General features: G+C 46.5%; 1 protein-coding gene across 2 annotated transcripts in view; it reads right to left on the bottom strand.

Annotated features, from left to right (window-relative positions):
* STRA6 (signaling receptor and transporter of retinol STRA6) overlaps positions 1-21227 on the bottom strand; it is a 276453-nt gene that overhangs the window by 143407 nt on the left and 111819 nt on the right. For both annotated transcript variants that reach the window (XM_069222218.1, XM_069222219.1), the window contains exons 2-4: positions 20505-20778; positions 16064-16130; positions 13789-13874 (exon numbers count right to left, since the gene is read on the bottom strand). In XM_069222218.1, the coding sequence (XP_069078319.1) occupies positions 13789-13874; positions 16064-16130; positions 20505-20611 (260 nt within the window). In that variant the 5' untranslated portion in view covers positions 20612-20778. The remainder of the gene's footprint in view (positions 1-13788; positions 13875-16063; positions 16131-20504; positions 20779-21227) is intronic.

Genomic DNA, 21227 nt, shown 5'->3' with positions numbered 1-21227 from the left:
GCGTGTCCCAGAAATAAAGTTGAAGGAGATGTAGAGCAGAAGAGCACTAATTGGAGGAGATAAAATGTTTTCCGTGTGAAACTCCAGGGCTTATTACATCCAGCACAGTGTGTGCAGCAAGAAACATAATTTGCAGGAACTGTGAAAGGAGAGGTTGTTTTGCTAAAGTATGCAGGACATCCATACAAGTGATTGAAGAACAGATTCATGGTAATTGTGAAGGTACTGAGGAATTGATCTTAGAAGTAGAGATAGAAGAAAAAGATTAGGGGAAAAGTGATATTTTACAGAGTGAAAGATACTGGAACTACAAGGAATGAAATTGAAGAGTAATGATCCTTTAGAAAAAACACATTGTAAAATATTACTGAACAATGTGATGATAAAAGTGTTGGTGGATTCGAGATTTACTCTTAAATTTAAAAAAACTTAGGAAAATAAATGGAACTGCTTTGAAAAGTCACAATTGAGGGAATCTGGTGTACAAAGCTGTAGGGTTTGCAGGTAGAAGAATAGAGAGTCTAGGAATGGATTAGGTGATAAAATCCAAAGAGAAAGCTGTTTATGAATGAGTATATGTTACAGATTATGGTTCAGATTTATTGGGATGGCGTCATCAAAAGGATTTGAATATAATAATAAATCCAAATGCAAAAGAACCAAGGAGGGTGGCGGAGAGACAAGAAGTTGGAGAAGTACTTGAGGTAATCGGAATGACTTAGTAAAGATATACCCATATGTATTTTCTGATGAATTGGGAGTGTTAAAAGGTTTTTTCTCACAAAACAATACTGAAAGAAGGTGCTAAGCTGGTTGTCCAACACGTGGAGAACATTCCTAACATGATGGGAAAGCCTTTACAAAAAAAATTGGATAAACTACTGGAAGAACAGATTATATAACCAATTGAAGCCTCAGAATGGTTGTCGCCAGTTGTAGTAGCACCAAAGGAAGGAGGGCAGATTAGGTTATGCATAGATTTGTGTGATCTGAATAGAAATATCTGGGTGGATAGGCAACCACTTTCTAATATATCTGAAATGCTGACAAGTAAAGGTAAGGAAGTCATGTTTAGTGTATTGGACATGACAGCTGTATAACATCAGGTCAATATGCATGTGCAATTGAGACCTCCAACGTCATTTGTTACTCTGTTGGGAGTTTTTCATTACAAAAGAATGCCCTTTGGGCTCGCCTTAGGCTCAGCAGTCTTCCAAAGGATTATGAAAAACATATTTGGCAACATGGATCAAGACTGTGCTTTCAGGATGATATCCTCATTGTGGGAAGGAGTGAAGAAGAACATTATCAGTTATTTGAAGAAGTGATAAAGCGACCGGAGATACAAGGGTTAACAGTTAAAGAAAAATGGCAGATTAGAAAAAGAGAATTAACACAATTAGGACATGTTTTAAGCGATGGAGGAATAAAACTGAAGAAAAGTGTAATAACATCAATTGAGAAAGCACCAAGGCCTTCCAATAAGGACAAACTGAAATAGTTTCTGGGACTCGCAGAGTATTGCTTAAAAGTTTGTAAAAACTGTTTGCAGATGTAGTAGAACCTTAGATAAAGTTGGTGAAAAAAGGTGAACACTGAACCTTACTGTACCTCAGTAATCTAGGGACTCCATTGAACCATCCTTTGCAGAGTCTCCTGCGCTTCACCAGTACGGAGAGTGGGAATATGAATGTGAGCATACATTTGAGGAAGTGAAAAGAGAGCTCCTACGTTATGACACTTTGACATTACAGGAGAAACATATATATTGCAGATGCAAGTAATGTGGGTATTGATTCAATATTAACACAGATCAAAGATGGCACAGCATGTGTAGCTGGTTTTTCATCTAGAAGATTACAGGGATAAGAAAATAAATATTCTGTAACAGAAAGAGAACCCTTGGCTCATTGCTGGGGAATAAATCACTTTCAATTTTATGTCTGGGATTATCTTTTCAAGTTAGAACGGACCATAAACCTTTGACTTCAATGAGGGAAGAGGTTTGGAAGGGAATGTTACACCTTCTATATCAAGATGATTGCCGTGAAGTATAATTTTGAGGTGGAAATTGTGAAAGAAGGGAAACGTGGTGGAAGGTTCTCTATCAGGAATGGCAGTAAATAAAGAGGAATTTATTGAAGAGGTATTTGACTGGAGGGAGTGTGGAATGAAAGGACAGAAGGCAATAAATATAGAAGAGTGGAATGTTGAAAAAATGAGGATGTTGTAATGAAAGAGGTGGAAGGGAAGAAACTAAATGGACGGGCCGAAAAAATTAATTGAGGAACGAATTGAGTGAATATTTTAAAGTCAAAGAGTAGAGTAAAAAATATGGAAAGTTGATGAGAAGAAATCAAATTATTCCTCCTGTTGGGATTCGGACAGATATTGTTAATATTGCACAAGGAACATTTGGGAAATGAAGTAACGAAAAGCAAAGTGAGACAGTAATTCTGGTGGCCTGTCATGGACAGTGATATCGAGGAGAAGGTGAGAACTTGCATTGCATGTGCCAACAGCAAAACAACTAAAGTAATAAGGCAACCTACATTGGAATGTATGGTGTTTCCTGAAAAGCCACTGGAGAAATTAGCTTTTGATTTTTTAGGACCTATAGCAAGGTTGGGGTCAACAAATAAATACATACTGGTGTTGGTAGACTACCACACCAAATGGTTTGTTTTCAAGACTATGGAACAAGTGAACACAGCTGGGGTCATAGAATTTCTAGAAGAAGTTTTCATGGAAGAGGGAATTCCTAAAACCATTGTGTCCGGTAATAGGGTGCAATTGTTGAGAATGGGAATAGACCATGAAAGAATAGCTCTTTTCAGATCACAGGCTAATGGATTAGTAGAGGGGGTGAATCAATTGATAATGCAAAATACCCAGTTATCCTTAGCCAATCAACTTCAGTGGAGAACAGAGTTAAGGGTGATTTGGGCACACAGAACAGCTACTCAGGTTGTAACGGGGGCACCACCTTTTGTAACTTTGAAAGGAAAAGAATCAGGCCAAAAGAAATGTCACACTTGGTTGAATGGGAGAGTGGATGTGATAGTTGATCTGGAGAAATTGAGGAAAAAAGTTAAGGAATCTCAAAAACAGCATTATAACAAGAGGAAATGTGTGAAGAGATGTGATGTAAGAGGAGATTTGTCTTTATTTGAAAGAGAGATAGTAAATATTCCAATTTGTGTAGAGTGAAGGAATCTAAGATGAATGTGATAATTTTGGAAAACAGAACTACGTGGAGTATGGGAGATGTGTGTAAAGTGAGAGAATAAGGAAGAAAGGTACATTGCGGAAGTAAGTGTAGAGAAGTAATATGCAAAACCTAATCAAATTGATGTATTTATTTTCTGTATAATATATATGTTATGATTAGTGTAAGTGTTGACACTAATAGTATATGTAGTATGTAGTAAATTGTTGTAATGTTATGTATAGGTGTTTGTTAGACCTGACAGCCTTTGGGTGGTCACCCCTAACTTTTTGCCTGCCTCCCTCCACTTTTTGGATACTGTTTTTGCTGGCTTTTAGACTCTGCGCACTTTACCACTGCTAACCAGTGCTAAAGTGCATATGCTCTCTCCCTTAAAACATGGTAACCTTGAATCATACCTGATTGGACTATTTAATTTACTTATAAGCCCCTAGTAATGTGCACTCTTTGTGCCTAGGGCCTGTAGATTAAATGCTACTAGTGGGCCTGCAGCACTGGTTGTGCCAACCACTTAAGTAGCCCCTTTTCCTCGTCTCAGGCCTGCCACTGCAAGGCCTGTGTGTGCAGTTTCACTGTCACCTCGACTTGGCATTTAAAAGTACTTGCCAAGCCTAAACCTCCCCTTTCTCCACATATAAGTCACCGCTAATGTGTGCCCTAGGTAACCCCTAGAGCAGGGTGCTGTGTGGGTGAAAGGCAGGACATGTACCTGTGAAGTCTACATGTCCTGGTAGTGTAAAACTCCTAAATTCGTTTTTGCACTACTGTGAGGCCTGCTCCCTTCATAGGCTAACATTGGGGCTGCCCTCATACAGTATTGAAGTGGTAGCTGCTGATCTGAAAGGAGTAGGAAGGTAATATTTAGTATGGCCAGAATGGTAATATAAAATGCTGCTGACTGGTGAAGTTGGATTTAATATTACTATTCTAGAAATGCCACTTTTAGAAAGTGAGCATTTCTTTGCACTCAAATCTTTCTGTGCCTTACAATCCACGTCTGGCTGGGCTTAGTTGACAGGTCCTTGTGCATTCACTCAGACACACCCCAAACACAGGCTACTCAGCCTCACTTGCATACATCTGCATTTTGAATGGGTCTTCCTGGGCTGGGAGGGTGGAGGGCCTGCTCTCACACAAAGGACTGCCACACCCCCTACTGGGACCCTGGCAGACAGGATTGAACTGAAAGGGGGCCTGGTGCACTTCTTAGCCACTCTTTGAAGTCTCCCCCACTTCAAAGGCACATTTGGGTATAAAACAGGGCCTCTGCCCTACCTCATCAGGCACTTGCTGGAGAAGAAACCTGAACCAGAAACTACATCCTGCCAAGAAGAACTGCCTGGCTGCTCAAAGGACTCACCTGTCTGCTTTCTACAAAGGACTGCTGCCTTGCTGTTGGCCTGCTGCCTTGCTGAACTCTTGTCTGGCTGTGAAAGTGCTCTCCAAGGGCTTGGATAGAGCTTGCCTCCTGTTCCCTGAAGTCTCAGGACCAAAAAGACTTCTCTTTTTCACTTGGACGCTCCGTGAGCCGAAATGTTCGACGCACAGCTTGTTCCGCGGCGAGAAAAACGCCGCACACCGACGCTGATCGACGCGACGCCTTCGGGACGACCGGAACTTCGACGCACGGCTTCGCAAGGACAACGCCGCCCGACCTCCAGAGGAGAAATCGACGCGACGCCTGCTGTGAAATCGAAATTTTGACGCGCAGCCCTGCAGAACGACGCGCAGCCGGAAAACAAGCAGGAAAATCCACGCACAGACCCGGGACATCTGGTAATCCCCGCGATCCACAGAAAGAGACTGTCCACGCGCCGGAAAACGACGCACGACTTCCCCGCGTGAAAAATAACGACGCAAGTCCGTGTGTGCTGGGGAGAAATCGACGCACACAACCTTTTTCCACGTATCTCTTTTTCTGTGGCCCTCTGAGGAGATTTTCCACTCCAAACCAGGTACTTTGTGCTTGAAAGAGACTTTGTTTGCTTTTTAAAGACTTAAGACACTCTATATCACTTTTCAGTGATATCTCTACAAATTCACATTGCAACTTTATTCGTTTTGACCTACAATTATCCTGATAAATATTATATATTTTTCTAAACACTGTGTGGTGCATTTTTGTGGTGCTATATGGTGGTATTGTATGATTTATTGCAATTACACATTGCCTTTTCTAAGTTAAGCCTGACTGCTCGTGCCAAGATACCAGAGGGTGGGCACAGGCTAATTTTGGATTGTGTGTGACTTACCCTGACTAGAGTGAGGGTTCTTGCTTGGACAGAGGGTAACCTGGCTGCCAACCAAAAACCCCATTTCTAACATTGGTGATCAGCGGTGAGGATAGGACTTGTGTTTGTGCAGTGACATACAGTAGCTAAGTATTTCACTACCTACCCACAGTTGAAGGTCAACTTGATTTTTATCTCTTTTTGCAAAATATCGTTTTTTTTCTTCCTGACAATTTTCAAAAACTAAATCCTCACTCAACATGTCTCTGACTGGGTCTCAAATGGGAGACTTTGACCTAGTCCTGTTGGATACATATACAGTCAAACAGCTAAGAGGGTTCTGCAGGGCAATGAGGGTACCCACCCAAGGGGCCTCCAAAAAGGAGGACTTTCAAGTGGCGCTGAGGGCCTGGGCAGAAGCCCATTTAGAAGAGAATGATGAGAAAGAGGAGCCAGAAAATGGCCCCTCAGAGGATTTGTTGCTATCTGTGGATGATGTTACCACTGCAATTGTGCCCCCTTCCAGACCAGGGAGCAGTGTCTCTGTGCAAAGCCTAACCGCAGAGGAAAGGAGAGAGGAAAGGGAGTTCCAATTGCAAATGGCAAAACTGAAAATTGAGGCTCAACAGGAGGAAAGAAGGGCTGAGAGAGAAGCCAAGCAAGCTGAGGCTGAAAGAGCAGCCAAAAAATGTAAGCTGAAAGAGAAGCCCAACAAGCTGAAGCTGAAAGAGCAGCCAAACAGGTGGAGGCTGAGAGAGCTTTGGCTGAAAAGAAACTATTGTTGGCTCATGAACTGAGTCTCAAGGAGCTGGAGATCAAGGCGAGACAGTCTGAATCCAGCAATAATGGTGGCAGCATACAGACAGGACCTGCTGGAGAAAAGAAGGTTCGTATACCCAAAAATGTGGTGCCTAGTTTTGTGGTGGGAGATGACATAGATAAATGGTTAGCTGCTTATGAAGTTGCACTAAGGGCTCATGAGGTTCCTGAAGGGCAATGGGGGGTAGCTATGTGGGGTTATGTGCCGCCATTGGGGAGGGACACACTTCTCACATTGGATCAACCTGATTAAAACACATACCCACTTCAGAAAGCCACTTTACTTGCCAAGTTTGGGTTGACCCCTGAGGGATACCGTCAGAGGTTCAGGGACAGCACCAAACAAACCACACAAACATGGGTAGATTTCTTTTACTTTTCCAGTAAGGCACTGAATGGATGGGTGCGGGGCAACAAAGTAGATGATTATAAAGGGTTATATGACTTGATTCTGAGAGAGCATATGCTTAATACTACTTTTACAGAGTTGCGCCAGCACTTAGTGGATAGTAAGCTGACTGATCCCAGGAAGCTTGCTGAGGAGGCGGACCTCTGGGTTAGCACCAGAGTGTCCAAGAAGGTACCTGGGGGGGACACCCACAAAGGTGGCCAGGGTTCCCAACAGAAGAAAGAGGGGGGAGATAAACTTACAGATAAGGAACTCTCCAAAGGCCCCCAAAAGAATTCCCAGGGAGGGGGTGGCAACCATTCCTTTTCCAGATTTGGGAAAAAGCCAGGGACATATGATAGGTCAGGGAAATCCAACCCCAAATGCATGGAGTGTTACCAGTATGGTCACTATAAAGGCGACCCCCAGTGCTCCAAGAGAGCACCGTCTACTACCGGACCGACACCTGGGTTGACTAGTGTAGCGCTCGGGGGGAGATGGACCCAGATAGCTTTGGGGAACAGGTAGAGATTTCCCTAGTGTCCCTGGGAGAAGGAGAAATGGTGCCCAAAGCCCACATGCCCCAAAATACTTCCAAGTACAGGCAGTGGGTCACCATTGATGGGAAGAAGGTGGAGGCTCTGCGTGACACAGGAGCCAGTATGACTACTATCAAGAGTCAGCTGCTGTCAACAGAGCAGATAGTCCCTAATACATTCCACCAGGTCATAGTCGCTGACAATCGTGAGAGTCACCTACCGGTGGCTCTAGTTCCCTTTGAGTGGGGGGGGTGTCTCTGGTACTCTGAAAGTAGCTGTGAGTCCTGCCATGCCTGTAGATTGTCTGTTAGGCAATGATCTTGAGCATACTGCTTGGAAAGAAGTGGAGCTCAGATCTCACCTGGAGATGTTAGGGTTACCTGAGTGGGTCTGCATGACCACACGGTCCATGGCTGACCAAGAGGGAAGTCAAGGGCATCTGGAGCCTGGAACAATGGCCCAGAGAGCTGCCAAGAGGAGGGGCAAGGGGTGCGGGAAACCGGTCCCAGAAGTTCCCGCAGTGGTTGACGGGGCTCCTGAGGAGGAGGCTCCCGAGCCAACTGGGGAAGACATTGCCACCCTAGGTGACCTACCGGAGCTTGCTGGCTGGCAAGTTGAGGGTGGACCCACCAGGGAGGAATTCTGCAAGGCGCAGAAAGAATGTCCCACTCTACAGGGTCTGAGGAAGCAAGCCTCAGACCAGGCGGCAGGTGAAGCCTCTGGCGATCACCACATATATTGGGAGAATGATCTCCTCTACAGTGAGCCTAAGGTTCCGGTCTATGGGGCAGCGCGTACGCTGGTGGTCCCCCAGTGTTACCGAACCTTCCTACTGGGGCTGGCTCACGACATTCCCCTGGCAGGACATTTGGGGCAAGGCAAGACCTTTGACAGGCTTGCTACACACTTTTATTGGCCTAGAATGAGGACAAACTCAGATAAGTTCTGTAGATCTTGTCCTACCTGCCAGGCCAGTGGTAAAGCAGGGAAAAGGGTTAAAAGCCCCCTGATTCCACTTCCTGTCGTTGGCACCCCCTTTGAAAGGGTGGGCATCGACATTGTTGGTCCATTGGACCCCCAAACTGCCTTAGGCAACAAGTTCATCCTGGTTTTGGTGGACCATGCCACCCGTTACCCAGAGGCAATCCCTCTGAGGACCGTAACTGCACCGGTGGTGACCAGAACTCTGATGGGGATATTTACCCGTGTGGGATTCCCAAAGGAGATAGTGTCTGACAGAGGCACTAACTTCATGTCTGCATACATGAAGTCTCTGTGGGATGCGTGTGGTGTAACCTACAAGTTCACCACACCCTATCACCCCCAATCTAATGGTCTTGTGGAGAGATTCAACAAGACCTTGAAGGGCATGATTGGTGGCCTCCCTGAGGCCATGAGGCGTAAGTGGGACGTTCTCTTACCATGCCTTCTCTTTGCTTACCGAGAGGTCCCCCAGAGGGGGGTGGGGTTCAGTCCCTTTGAGCTTCTCTATGGGTACCCTGTCAGGGGACCCTTAAGCATTGTCAAGAAGGGGTTGGAGAGAGCTCCAAAGGCACCCCCTCAGGATGTGCTCAGCTACATGTTGGCCCTCTGCAACCAGATGACCCGCTTCTGGAAAGAGGCCCAAAGTAACCTTGAGGCCAGTCAAGAGGTAATGAAACGCTGGTATGACCAGAAGGCCACCCTGGTAGAGTTTCAACCTGGAGACAAAGTGTGGGTAATGGAGCCAGTAGAGCCTAGAGCTCTCCAGGACCGCTGGTCTGGCCCATTTGAAGTAAAAGAGCGGAAATGGGAGGCCACTTACCTAGTGGACCTCCAAACCCCTAGGAACCCCCTAAGGGTGCTCCATGTCAACCGGCTAATGGCTCATTTTGAGAGGTCTGAGGTCAACATGCTTCTGGTCACAGATGAAGGAATGGAAGAGGAGAGTGAACCTCTCCCCGACCTCCTCTCTGCCCAAGAAGGTGATGGGTCAGTGAAAGGGGTCATCCTCTCTGACTCCCTGACTCTAAACCAGAAAGGAGACTGCTATGAGCTGTTGGAGCAGTTCTCCCCCCTGTTCTCCCTTACTCCTGGACTGACCCACCTCCGTGTTCATGACATTGACACCGGTGACAGTCTCCCTGTGAAGAACAAAATGTACAGGTTATCTGACAAGGTGAAAGCCAGCATCAAGGAGGAGGTCTCCAAGATGTTAGCTTTAAGGGTTATCGAGAAATCCAGTAGTCCCTGGGCCAGCCCAGTGGTGTTGGTCCCTAAGGCTACTGCCCCAGGTGCGAAGCCAGAACTCCGGTTCTGTGTGGACTACCGGGGTCTCAACTCAGTCACCCGGACGGATGCTCACCCCATCCCCCGAGCTAATGAGCTCGTTGACAGGCTGGGCGCTGCCAAGTTCCTGAGTACGTTTGATCTTACTTCAGGGTACTGGCAGATCGCCCTGACTGAGGGGGCTAAAGAGAGATCCGCATTTTCAACCCCTGTTGGCCATTACCAGTTCCGGGTGATGCCATTTGGATTGAAAAATGCCCCCGCTACCTTCCAACGGTTGGTTAACGGGGTCCTAACTGGCAAGGATGCCTTCTGTGCAGCCTACCTGGATGACATAGCTGTCTACAGTTCCAGCTGGGAGGAACACCTGCTCCACCTCAAGGAGGTGCTTCAGGCCCTGCAACAGGCAGGCCTGACCATCAAGGCTAGTAAGTGCCAGATTGGGCAGGGTTCCGTGGTGTACTTTGGACACCTAGTGGGTGGTGGCAAGGTGCAGCCACTCCAGGCCAAGATTGAAACTATCAAGGCCTGGCAACCACCTAGAACTCAGACTGAGGTGAGAGCCTTTTTAGGCCTCACAGGATACTACCGCAGATTTGTCAAGGGCTATGGTACCATTGTGTCACCCTTGACAGAACTCACTTCCAAGAAACAACCTAGGTTGGTGAATTGGACAGAGGCTTGTCAGAAAGCCTTTGACTCCCTGAAGGAAGCCATGTGCACGGCCCCCGTGCTCAAGGCCCCTGACTACTCCCAGGAATTTATTGTGCAGACAGACGCTTCAGAGCATGGCATAGGGGCGGTCCAAGCACAGCTAAATGAGGAGGGCCTAGACCAACCAGTAGTCTTTATTAGCAGAAGGCTATTACCACGGGAACAGAGGTGGAGTGCTATTGAAAGAGAAGCTTTTGCTGTGGTCTGGGCACTGAAGAAGCTAAGACCCTACCTGTTTGGGACTCACTTCCGGGTTCAGACAGACCACAGGCCCCTCAGATGGCTCATGCAAATGAGGGGTGAGAATCCAAAACTCTTGAGGTGGTCCATTTCCCTACAGGGGATGGACTTTACGGTGGAACATCGCCCCGGGGTTGACCACGCCAATGCTGATGGTCTCTCCAGATACTTCTGCCTTAGCGATGAGAGCTCCCAGGAGGTCGGGTAGCTCTCCCCACTTTCAGCTGGGGGAGACACATGTTAGACCTGACAGCCTTAGGGTGGTCACCCCTAACTTTTTGCCTGCCTCCCTCCACTTTTTGGATACTGTTTTTGCTGGCTTTTAGACTCTACGCACTTTACCACTGCTAACCAGTGCTAAAGTGCATATGCTCTCTCCCTTAAAACATGGTAACCTTGAATCATACCTGATTGGACTATTTAATTTACTTATAAGCCCCTAGTAATGTGCACTCTATGTGCCTAGGGCCTGTAGATTAAATGCTACTAGTGGACCTGCAGCACTGGTTGTGCCAACCACTTAAGTAGCCCCTTTTCCTTGTCTCAGGCCTGCCACTGCAAGGCCTGTGTGTGCAGTTTCACTGTCACCTCGACTTGGCATTTAAAAGTACTTGCCAAGCCTAAACCTCCCCTTTCTCCACATATAAGTCACCGCTAATGTGTGCCCTAGGTAACCCCTAGAGCAGGGTGCTGTGTGGGTGAAAGGCAGGACATGTACCTGTATAGTCTACATGTCCTGATAGTGTAAAACTCCTAAATTCATTTTTGCACTACTGTGAGGCCTGCTCCCTTCATAGGCTAACATTGGGGCTGCCCTCATACAGTATTGAAGTGGTAGCTGCTGATCTGAAAGGAGTAGGAAGGTCATATTTAGTATGGCCAGAATGGTAATATAAAATCCTGCTGACTGGTGAAGTTGGATTTAATATTACTATTCTAGAAATGCCACTTTTAGAAAGTGAGCATTTCTTTGCACTTAAATCTTTCTGTGCCTTACAATCCACGTTTGGCTGGGCTTAGTTGACAGCTCCTTGTGCATTCACTCAGACACACCCCAAACACAGGGTACTCAGCCTCACTTGCATACATCTGCATTTTGAATGGGTCTTCCTGGGCTGGGAGGGTGGGGGGCCTGCTCTCACACAAAGGACTGCCACACCCCCTACTGGGACCCTGGCAGACAGGATTGAACTGAAAGGGGACCTGGTGCACTTCTTAGCCACTCTTTGAAGTCTCCCCCACTTCAAAGGCACATTTGGGTATAAAACAGGGCCTCTGCCCTACCTCATCAGACATTTGCTGGAGAAGAAACCTGAACCAGAAACTACATCCTGCCAAGAAGAACTGCCTGGCTGCTCAAAGGACTCACCTGTCTTCTTTCTACAAAGGACTGCTGCCTTGCTGTTGGCCTGCTGCCTTGCTGAACTCTTGTCTGGCTGTGAAAGTGCTCTCCAAGGGCTTGGATAGAGCTTGCCTCCTGTTCCGTGAAGTCTCAGGACCAAAAAGACTTCTCTTTTTCACTTGGACACTCCGTGCGCCGAAATTTTCGACGCAGAGCTTGTTCAGCGGCGAGAAAAACGCCGCACACCGACGCTGATCGACGCGACGCCTTCGGAACGACCGGAACTTCGACGCACGGCTTCGCAAGGACAACGCCGCCCGACCTCCAGAGGAGAAATCGACGCAACGCCTGCTGTGAAATCGAAATTTTGACGCGCAGCCCCGCAGAACGACGTGCAGCCGGAAAACAAGCAAGAAAATCCACGCACAGACCCAGGACATCTGGTAATCCCCGCGATCCACAGAAAGAGACTGTCCGCGCGCTGGAAAACGACGCACGACTTCCCCGCGTGAAAAATAACGACGCAAGTCCGTGTGTGCTGGGGAGAAATCGACGCGCACACCCTTTTTCCACGTATCTCTTCTTCTGTGGCCCTCTGAGGAGATTTTCCACTCCAAACCAGGTACTTTGTGCTTGAAAGAGACTTTGGGCCTCATTCTGAGGCCGGCGGGCGGCGGTCGCCGCCCGCATGGCGGGAACCGCCATATGGCCGCTCCGCGGTCGAGAGACCGCGGAGGCCATTCTGGCTTTCCCGCTGGCCTGGCGGGCGACCACCAGAAGGCCGCCCGCCAGCCCAGCGGGAAACCCCTTCCCACGAGGAAGCCGGCTCCGAATGGAGCCGGCGGAGTGGGAAGGGTGCGACGGGTGCAGTAGCACCCGTCGTGAATTTCAGTGTCTACTAAGCAGACACTGAAATTCAAAGTGGGGCCCTCTTACTGCACTGCAGGGGCGCCCAGGGGCCCCACGACACCCCTCACCGCCATCCTGTTCCTGGCGGTCGGAACTGCCAGGAACAGGATGGCGGTGAGGGGGTCGGAATCCCCCATGGCGGCGCAGCAAGCTGCGCCGCCATGGGGGATTCCTCAGGGCAGCGAAAAACCGGCGGGACACTGCCGGTTTTCCTGTTCTGACCGCGGCCATACCGCCGCGGTCAGAATGCCCTGCGGAGCACCGCCAGCCTGTTGGCGGTGCTCCCGCCGACCCCGGCCCCAGCGGTCCTTGACCGCCGGGGTCGGAATGACCCCCTTTGTTTGCTTTTTAAAGACGTAAGACACTCTATATCACTTTTCAGTGATATCTCTACAAATTCACATTGCAACTTTATTCGTTTTGACCTACAATTATCCTGATAAATATTATATATTTTTCTAAACACTGTGTGGTGCATTTTTGTGGTGCTATATGGTGGTATTGTATGATTTATTGCACAAATACTTTACACATTGCTTTCTAAGTTAAGCCTGACTGCTCGTGCCAAGCTACCAGAGTGTGGGCACAGGCTAATTTTGGATTGTGTGTGACTTACCCTGACTAGAGTGAGGGTTCTTGTTTCGACAGAGGGTAACCTGACTGCCAACCAAAAACCCAATTTCTAACAGTGTTATATAATGATTTGCACAATATATATGGGGGATGTGTGGTGATAACATAGGTAGAATAGTAATGAGCAGACAACGTAATGAGGTCATGAGCAGAGAATGGAATTATATCATATTGGAAAGTAGAGAGGGAGAAGCTGTGGAGAAGGGAAGCTGAAAGGATGACTAGAGGCCAGCTGGAGCCATCTTTGAATATGCAAAAAATGGATGAAGAATTTGATGACAGCAGAACTCATCTTTACATGTAGCCGCCTGCTACCCCTAGCTGGTGCATGCCAGTTTGAGACCCCTAGACCTATAGCAGGCACATTTCACCTTGTGACACTATTGCAGCCACGTAGGATTCAGGCTGAAATTATAAAGGATACTGGGTAGTTGCATGCACAGCAGTACGAAAGGGAACACTGAACCCTACTGTACCTCAGTAATCCAGGGACTCCATTGAACCATCCTTTGCAGAGTCTCCTGCGCTTCACCAGTACGGAGAGGGTGAGCAGCACAGCCAGCTGGAAAAGGAAAAAAGTGGAGAAGAATATTAGGCCCAAGGGAGTTTAGGGAGACCTAGGTGGAATACGCGCAAATATGAACTCACTCACTCGCCTTTTCACTGCTGCTCGGGGAAACCATCTGTGCTGGCAATGTCTATGTCTCCCTAATGGAGGGGTGGGCATAACTCACAGAAACGTGTGTATCGTAACCACATGGAATTATCTAAGAATTCCATGAGACTCCACAGAATTATGCAATAAGAGTAACTCTGCGTTTAGCGCTATTTCTTAGCTCAAAAATGCCCCCTCGTGTCCATTTGGGTGCAAGGATGCATTTTTTTGCATAGAGAAATAGTGCTCAGTGCTAAGAACAGAAATAGCAGCAGCTGCTCACATTCACTAAATGTGCTTTTGGGGTCTGATTTTTCCCCAACTTACTCTCGCATTTAGCGCTATTATCATAGTGCAAAATGCACCCTCACATCCAAAATGGATGCCCTTTTGCTGTAATAAATATTGCTAAATGCAGCACAAAATGAATACCAAGGAGTAGTATTTGCGTAATTATCTGCAATTTTGTGTCAAAGAGTAACACAGAATTACCAAAATTACTCCTATTACTCCAGCGGAACTGAAATTCCACCCAGGCCTAATCTAATGTCATAAAGTATGGTGTACCAGTGTATGCTACATGGCCAGTTATGCCTGGGTGTGTCTAAAAGTGTGGGGTGAGTTGCAGTACATTTAGGTGTGTTGAGCAAAGATGAATGTGTTTATGTGCAGGTGAGTGTGTGGCATAGGATGCACACGAGGCAGGAAAGTCATCCCACCCACTTTCTGTTGCAATGGCGCATGTCCTTCCTTCTGCTGAGGTGGCAACATAAGCTATTAAACCATGTATTCTTCGTGAATTATCTCTGCACCTTCTAAAATGGATATACCCGGACATCTCCCACATGCCATCTCATCTTCAAGGCAGCCCTCCAAAGCTAAAACCCACAATAGTGGCAAACTTGTGATACACAAATACTGCTAATAATGTAATAATGTATTATATGATAGTATATATATAATATGTACAATCATATGAGATGATTTAACATCTCTACTGGGCATCTCATTGGTCAATTATTTACCAAGAGACAGCAAGACAAATGTTTTACGCCAAAAAGAATGAGAAAACATTAATAAACAAGGAGGTTACTACTGGGTTCAACAACTACTTCTACTCTGCCTCTAAATTAAAACCAGCTCTCTGGGTCAGTAGATCATTGGGGACTTTAGTGGACAGAATAACAGAATTAGAAGGACAGCTTTCTTAGGTGAGTGAAGTAGCCTCAAAAATAAAACTGTCCACCTGTGCTACTGTGATAGCTCTCAGAACTTCCTAAAACATATTCTAACAAAGGGACTAACGCCTTCAGGTCCATGAGGTAAATGCAGAGGCACACTGGCAATTCTGCTACTGTGGCTGTAGGCTTGGGTGCTTCCATACCCAACCCATGAAGCCCCCTTTGGCCCAGTCTAGTTGCGGCCTCCTGCAGTGTGTAATTAGCTTGGACTATTTTTTGCCAGAGTTTCGTTTCCAGTAGGACCTGGACAAATATTTACAGGAAATGAGGACTCTGAGCTCCAAACTGTGAGACATTATAGCTTCACTCAGTATTTATTAAGGTAAGAGGGCCCTGAGATGGTGGAAAAGTGCAATAGGAATGATAGAGGAAATTATGAAGCCTGAGTGTTAGCAATGAATTGAGCAGGTCAAAGTGTGCAGCGAGTGTATTAGTGAGTACAGGACCGGTCGATGCAAGAATGACTGTCTTAATAACTATGGGAAACAAGAAGAGTAAGAAAGAGAATGCCTTGGACTGAGCATGTAGATTAGTGAATATGTGAGCTTGGACCACGCTGGTGCATGAATGTGCATGAGTGAGTTTGGAACTGAGACCTCATGTGACCAAATAAATGAGTGATTGAAATGATGGGCAGGCAAAACTATGAGCGAAGAGCCACATTTGGAAGTGAGGGACTGCTTAAGTGCACGTGTAAGAAGACGCTAAGCATGTATGAGTGAAGGATTTTGCAAATGGACGAGTGAATGAGCATGTGAATGACTGAATGTGTGACTTCACCTTGTGCTTTCTACATTAAACTGATTATCTCCTCCAAATTCATCAGTCATGCCAGACCCGCTTCTGATTTCTTACCGAAAGTGGAGCCAGGATGAGGTGATAGAGCTGGTCAGGGACAGTTGGATCGCATGGCAGGATGATTCTGAAGGGTCACAGAAAACAAGAAGGCATTCAGAATAATACATGCAGAAAGCAAACACAAAACACAGCAGAAGACAAAATGCAGCATTTCAAATACTGTGTGGTGCGTGGTGCGCAGGCTGTCCAGGGGGGTAACAGCAGCGAGCCTTCAAAATAATCAATTTGAGGGGACTGCAGAAAACAGGATTGTAGTATTGAGGGATCTGTATTTGAAAGATCAGAAAACATGATTCTGATAAGATAAGGCATTGAAAAGGAGGAACGCGGGTATGTAAGAGTGGAGCCTTGAGGCCAGGACCACATTGTTGAGCCCTGCAGCATAAGGAAGAGAAAACGCTGATAGGATTGGATTTAAGGGGAAATACCTGAGGATTTGACTGTAGAAAGACCTTAAGAAAATATAAGCAATTGCACAACAAATTACAAAAGTCATACAAATCAAATAAGGTGTATTTTCAACAAGTGCAAATTATACAAACGTTCTACGCTTAGTAGGTGGACGTAAAAATGTAACTTCGAATGCTCATTTGTGTAGGGTAAATCCATGATTGAATTAATGTTTTCATGAAGTCTCTTGCCATTCTGCTTGAAACTGCTGACTTTGAATCATATTTGGACACCTGCGCATGTCTATCAGACAAGGGGCAGAAATCTTGAACAGTTTCCAGTACGGACTAAATTACCAAGATGCAAGCTTCATGAATGTGAGATGCACTTGTTTGTGAGTCGCTAAGGAGTTTCAGTATGATGAATATAACGTGTAACCACAAAACCCTCACGTGCTCTCTTCCAGCCAAGAAAACAGCTCGGCACTAGATCAGCAAAAACATAGTCAGTTTCAGGTTTTTTTTCTCTGCCTCAGCCAATACTGGACTGAGTGAATCGATGGCAGTACGACAGTAGTTAAAGATGCTGATGTTACAGACTCAGTGTACTGAAACTAGGGGTAGGCAAAATAATTTTTACCCTGGGAAACTTTGGCCTAAATTAAGATGGGCAAAGTCTTGCAACTTCACAATCTCATCCCCGAATTAAAGTTTAAATTCAAAAAGTCGAAAGAGGAGTCCTGCCCTACAGCATAAGTGTCTGAGTGCCGCGCATGGGCAGGAATAGGCGCTACTTACATTTTCTTGCACTAAGCTCGGTCTTTTTTCCCTGCGGCTGTAAGTATCGGAGGAGTATTTCAGGGAGCAAGCAAAGAAATTCATAAGGTCAAGCTGGGGTCATTTCTTTTTTAGGTCTTGAACTCTTAGCGCACACTGTGATGCAAGATTTATTGTTTACGATTCTGTGGGCTTACAAACCGCCTAAGCATACCATTATTTGCTTTTGTTGTCACTCTCATTTCCAATCTTTCGGTTGTATAGCTACCATAGGCTTTCTCTCCCTTCTTGTGTTAGATGCCCCCTGGAGCACTGGCCAAGTACAAGTATTCTTCCTCATCTTTGTTCTTCCTCCTCTTTTTGCAACACATTTTTATTTTATAAGCGTTTTGATATTAATCCAGGATGTGGATTGCGTTTTCTTACTTTAACACAGTCATATAGCTTCTTATTTGTGTTGCTTTCACCCTATCTTTCATCTCTATTGAACCTTTACTCACTTGCACCCATAACTATAGTACTCTATGCCACTCTATGCTATTTCACTTTACCCCAGTTCACTATATTCCGCTCTACACTATGCCAGTCCACCCTATGTCACACCCTTGCATGGCACTTCATTCTACTCTACGCTACTCTATGCTACTCCACTCGACACAAGGCCACTCCAACACACTCTGTGCCACTTAACTCTAAGCCACTTTGCTCTATGCCACTACATCCCACTCAACTCTAGGGCACTCTATGCCACCCAATTCCATTCTACTCCACTGTACTGCCATTCCACACAATACCATTGTACCACACTCTATGCCACTCTACTTTACGCCACTCTACAACAGTCAACTCCACCCACTCCATGCCACTTTGAAATACACAACTCTCCTTTATGCCACTCCACTTTACTCTGTGGCACTCTAATCTATGCCACTCCACTCTACGTCATTCCACACCTCTCCACTCTATGCCGCTCTACTCTATGCCGCTCCACTCCTTACCACTCTTTGCCACTACTCACTACACCACACCACTTCATTCCACACAATGCCATGCTACATCCCTCCATTGTACGCCACTCTACTTTATGCCACTGTAATCTACGCTGTGCTATTCTACACCACTCTACTCTATGCCACTCCATTTCAATCTATGGAACTCTACACCCCTCCACTCTGAGTGACTCCGGTCAATGCCACCCCACTCTATGCCTTTTGGAGCACTCTACTCTATGCTGCTCTATGCCACTCTATATTATGCCACTTTACTCTAGGCCACTGCACTTTACGCCACCCTACTCTAACCCACTCCATTCTCCTCTATGCCATCCTCCTCTGTGCCACACCATTAACTTCTAGCCATGCTGAACAGCAGCCAGGCTGCTGTACAACATGGCAAAAAAATATTGGCAAAACCAATAGCTCTCACATAGGCAGGACCTCTTAGCTTATCCAGTGTTTGTTCGAATTTGCCACCCAAGTGACAAAGGACAAGTACAAACCCCATCTGTTTAATATCCATTACATGTTGGTGGGACAACTGGCTACATGGATTGGTGAATTCATTTTACCAGCATTGGGCAAAATAAAAGAACTTCGTAGTTTTTTGTAAAGTATTAAAGCCACTGAGAAATGTGTGTCTACTTAAAACTTTTCACCTCCAAGGTAAACCTACCTCTGGAGCGTTCTCACTTAATTTGTTAATTGGGCCATGCTGCCTTATTTAAGGACTTTGAAGTCTCCTTTACCTAAATCCTAATGTCCACTGAGTACCTGAACATGACAGTCAAAAGAACCTAGGGGATAAGAGTTATGTTGAAGAACATAACTTTCTGTCCAAGAATGCACGAAGCGTCTCTTCCAGTGATCACGTTATCGCTGCTCTTAACAACCACCACCAGGATGTGCTCTGCGGGATCTCTTGATTTTGTCACAATAAGGAGTACATATATTAGAAGGGGCTGGTCTAGTCTGACACACAAGGTTAATAATGCCATCAAGAGGCTTCTGGGTGAATGGGCATGATGAGTGAACCCCACCCACTGTCCTAACATATTATCGCCGTTTAATGCATTGAGGACTGAATGGGCAAGGAAAATGAAAACCCAACAGTGCCCCCATCGTGCCCGAGCCATATGGAGAGGTCAATGACTAAATGGACATAAAGAATGAGGGAGATCATGGATGTGATGAATGACACATGGAACATTCCCTTTATAATTAGACAGGATCGAATCTGAGAGGCCAAGGATTGAGTTAGCATAGACCTTTCATACAATCTTAAAACGTGAGGTGATCCTATGTCAGGAACCAAGGACTGCACCAGAGAAGACGCGTGTAGAATACATAAAAAGGCTCTTGAGACTAGAGTTCTTCTCACACTTACAAGTAGTCTCATTACAGCAGGGGTTATATAGCCCTCCAGGTAAAACTATGGTGAGCTCCAGGCAGGGAACGCATTGTGCATAGGAGGGTGAAACGGGGAAGGAAAGGGAAAAGATTAAGGGAAAAAAGCAAGAGAGAGGGGGAAAGGAGAATGAGGAAAGGAATGGGCAAAGACTAAGGGATAGGGAAAGGAAGCAGGGGTAAAAGGAACAAGGAAGGAGGAGAGAAAAGGAAAGAGAAGAAGGGAGATGAAAGATGGAAAGTTAAGAGAAAAGAGAAGGGATATGTATTGATTATAATACAATCAGTGAAATGGGAATTCGTCCCCATGTCACCCTACCAGTCTTCGAATCATGCATTACTCTAGAACCAGTACTTGAAAATGCAAAGCATGGTGCTACTGTATTGCAAATATCTGGTCCAGAGAAAAATCTACTGATCTCTTTCAGCAGAACCAAGCACCTAATTTGGACACCTTAGAAGAGAAGACAAATAGATACATATACCCCCCCCACCCCCATATGAAACAAATCTGAATTTTATTATCTATTTCCTGATAATGCATATCCTCTGTGGTGCCAAACAGTACTAAATGATATATTAAACTTTAGCAAGGTCACGCAACAGTTGAAATATGTCTTGCCCAGGACTCCAAAAACCCTTATGATGACAATGGGTAGACAGATTGAGTCAGGGATGGAGGGAGACCAAAGGAGAGAGGTTTAGAGAGAGAGAGAATGAAAACGACTAGACAGAGGTCAAATAGACAGAAAGTTCTCTTTCACAGGGTCGAACTTGGAAGGTGGAGCCCTTGGGGCAACTGCTCACTTTACCCTTGCCTCAAAACCTCTCCGTACATACATGGCTGCCCTGGAGGCCAGTCAGACTCACTCGTGAGCGGGCTTCGTAGGTGCTGCGGGCTCGTCCAGGTACCAGTCATCGTAGTTCTTCTCCTCTTCGACGCTCCAGTTAGCAGGTTCCGAGCCGTCCACAGACATGATGCCCGCTGCTGCTCGCCAAGAAGACAAGGGGTGCCCCGGTGATGGCACCTCACTGCCCTCAGGGACTGCTCTCGAGGTGAGACCACCAACCTTTGGAGACTGCCAGGCGGCAGGGCTTGGACGCCCCCGTGGGTCTCTCTTCAGGGGACAGGAGTCCCTACAGCCTGCAGGAGAAGCAGAGAGAAGGAGAGAGAACGTGAAGAGGGTGCCACAGTGGAAGGGACAGTCTTATCCGAGGATTACCGGCCCTGAGGTATTTCTTAATTGGGGCCTGGCCGCCCTGAGACGCTGAACTAGGTCAGGCGGGACGGTGGCAGCCTTTGTTCTGGCCTTAAGCAGGGATTTCGCCAAACTCTGCGGAGATCAGGGGTGAAGGACTGTGTGCCACTTCGCTTGTGACACCCTCACGACTGGGGGCGGGAGACTGTACCGCAAAGGCCAATGGGTCGGGCCGAGGTGACTTGGTAAAACGGTGAGGCTTCCACTAACTGCATCGAAAGGCTGAGGTGCAGGTCAGGGCTGATGTGCATTGACAGACCCGAAGGGGAGCCAAGTTCTGAAAATGTAAAGGGCACTGGCAGCCATGAGTAAAGCGCATCAGCCGAGCTGGGTC

Source organism: Pleurodeles waltl, chromosome 3_1 (assembly GCF_031143425.1).
Source record: "Pleurodeles waltl isolate 20211129_DDA chromosome 3_1, aPleWal1.hap1.20221129, whole genome shotgun sequence".
In the NCBI taxonomy this organism is placed as follows: domain Eukaryota; kingdom Metazoa; phylum Chordata; class Amphibia; order Caudata; family Salamandridae; genus Pleurodeles; species Pleurodeles waltl.
Note: the sequence above shows the minus strand (reverse complement) of the source record. Positions and strands in the feature narration are given on the sequence as shown.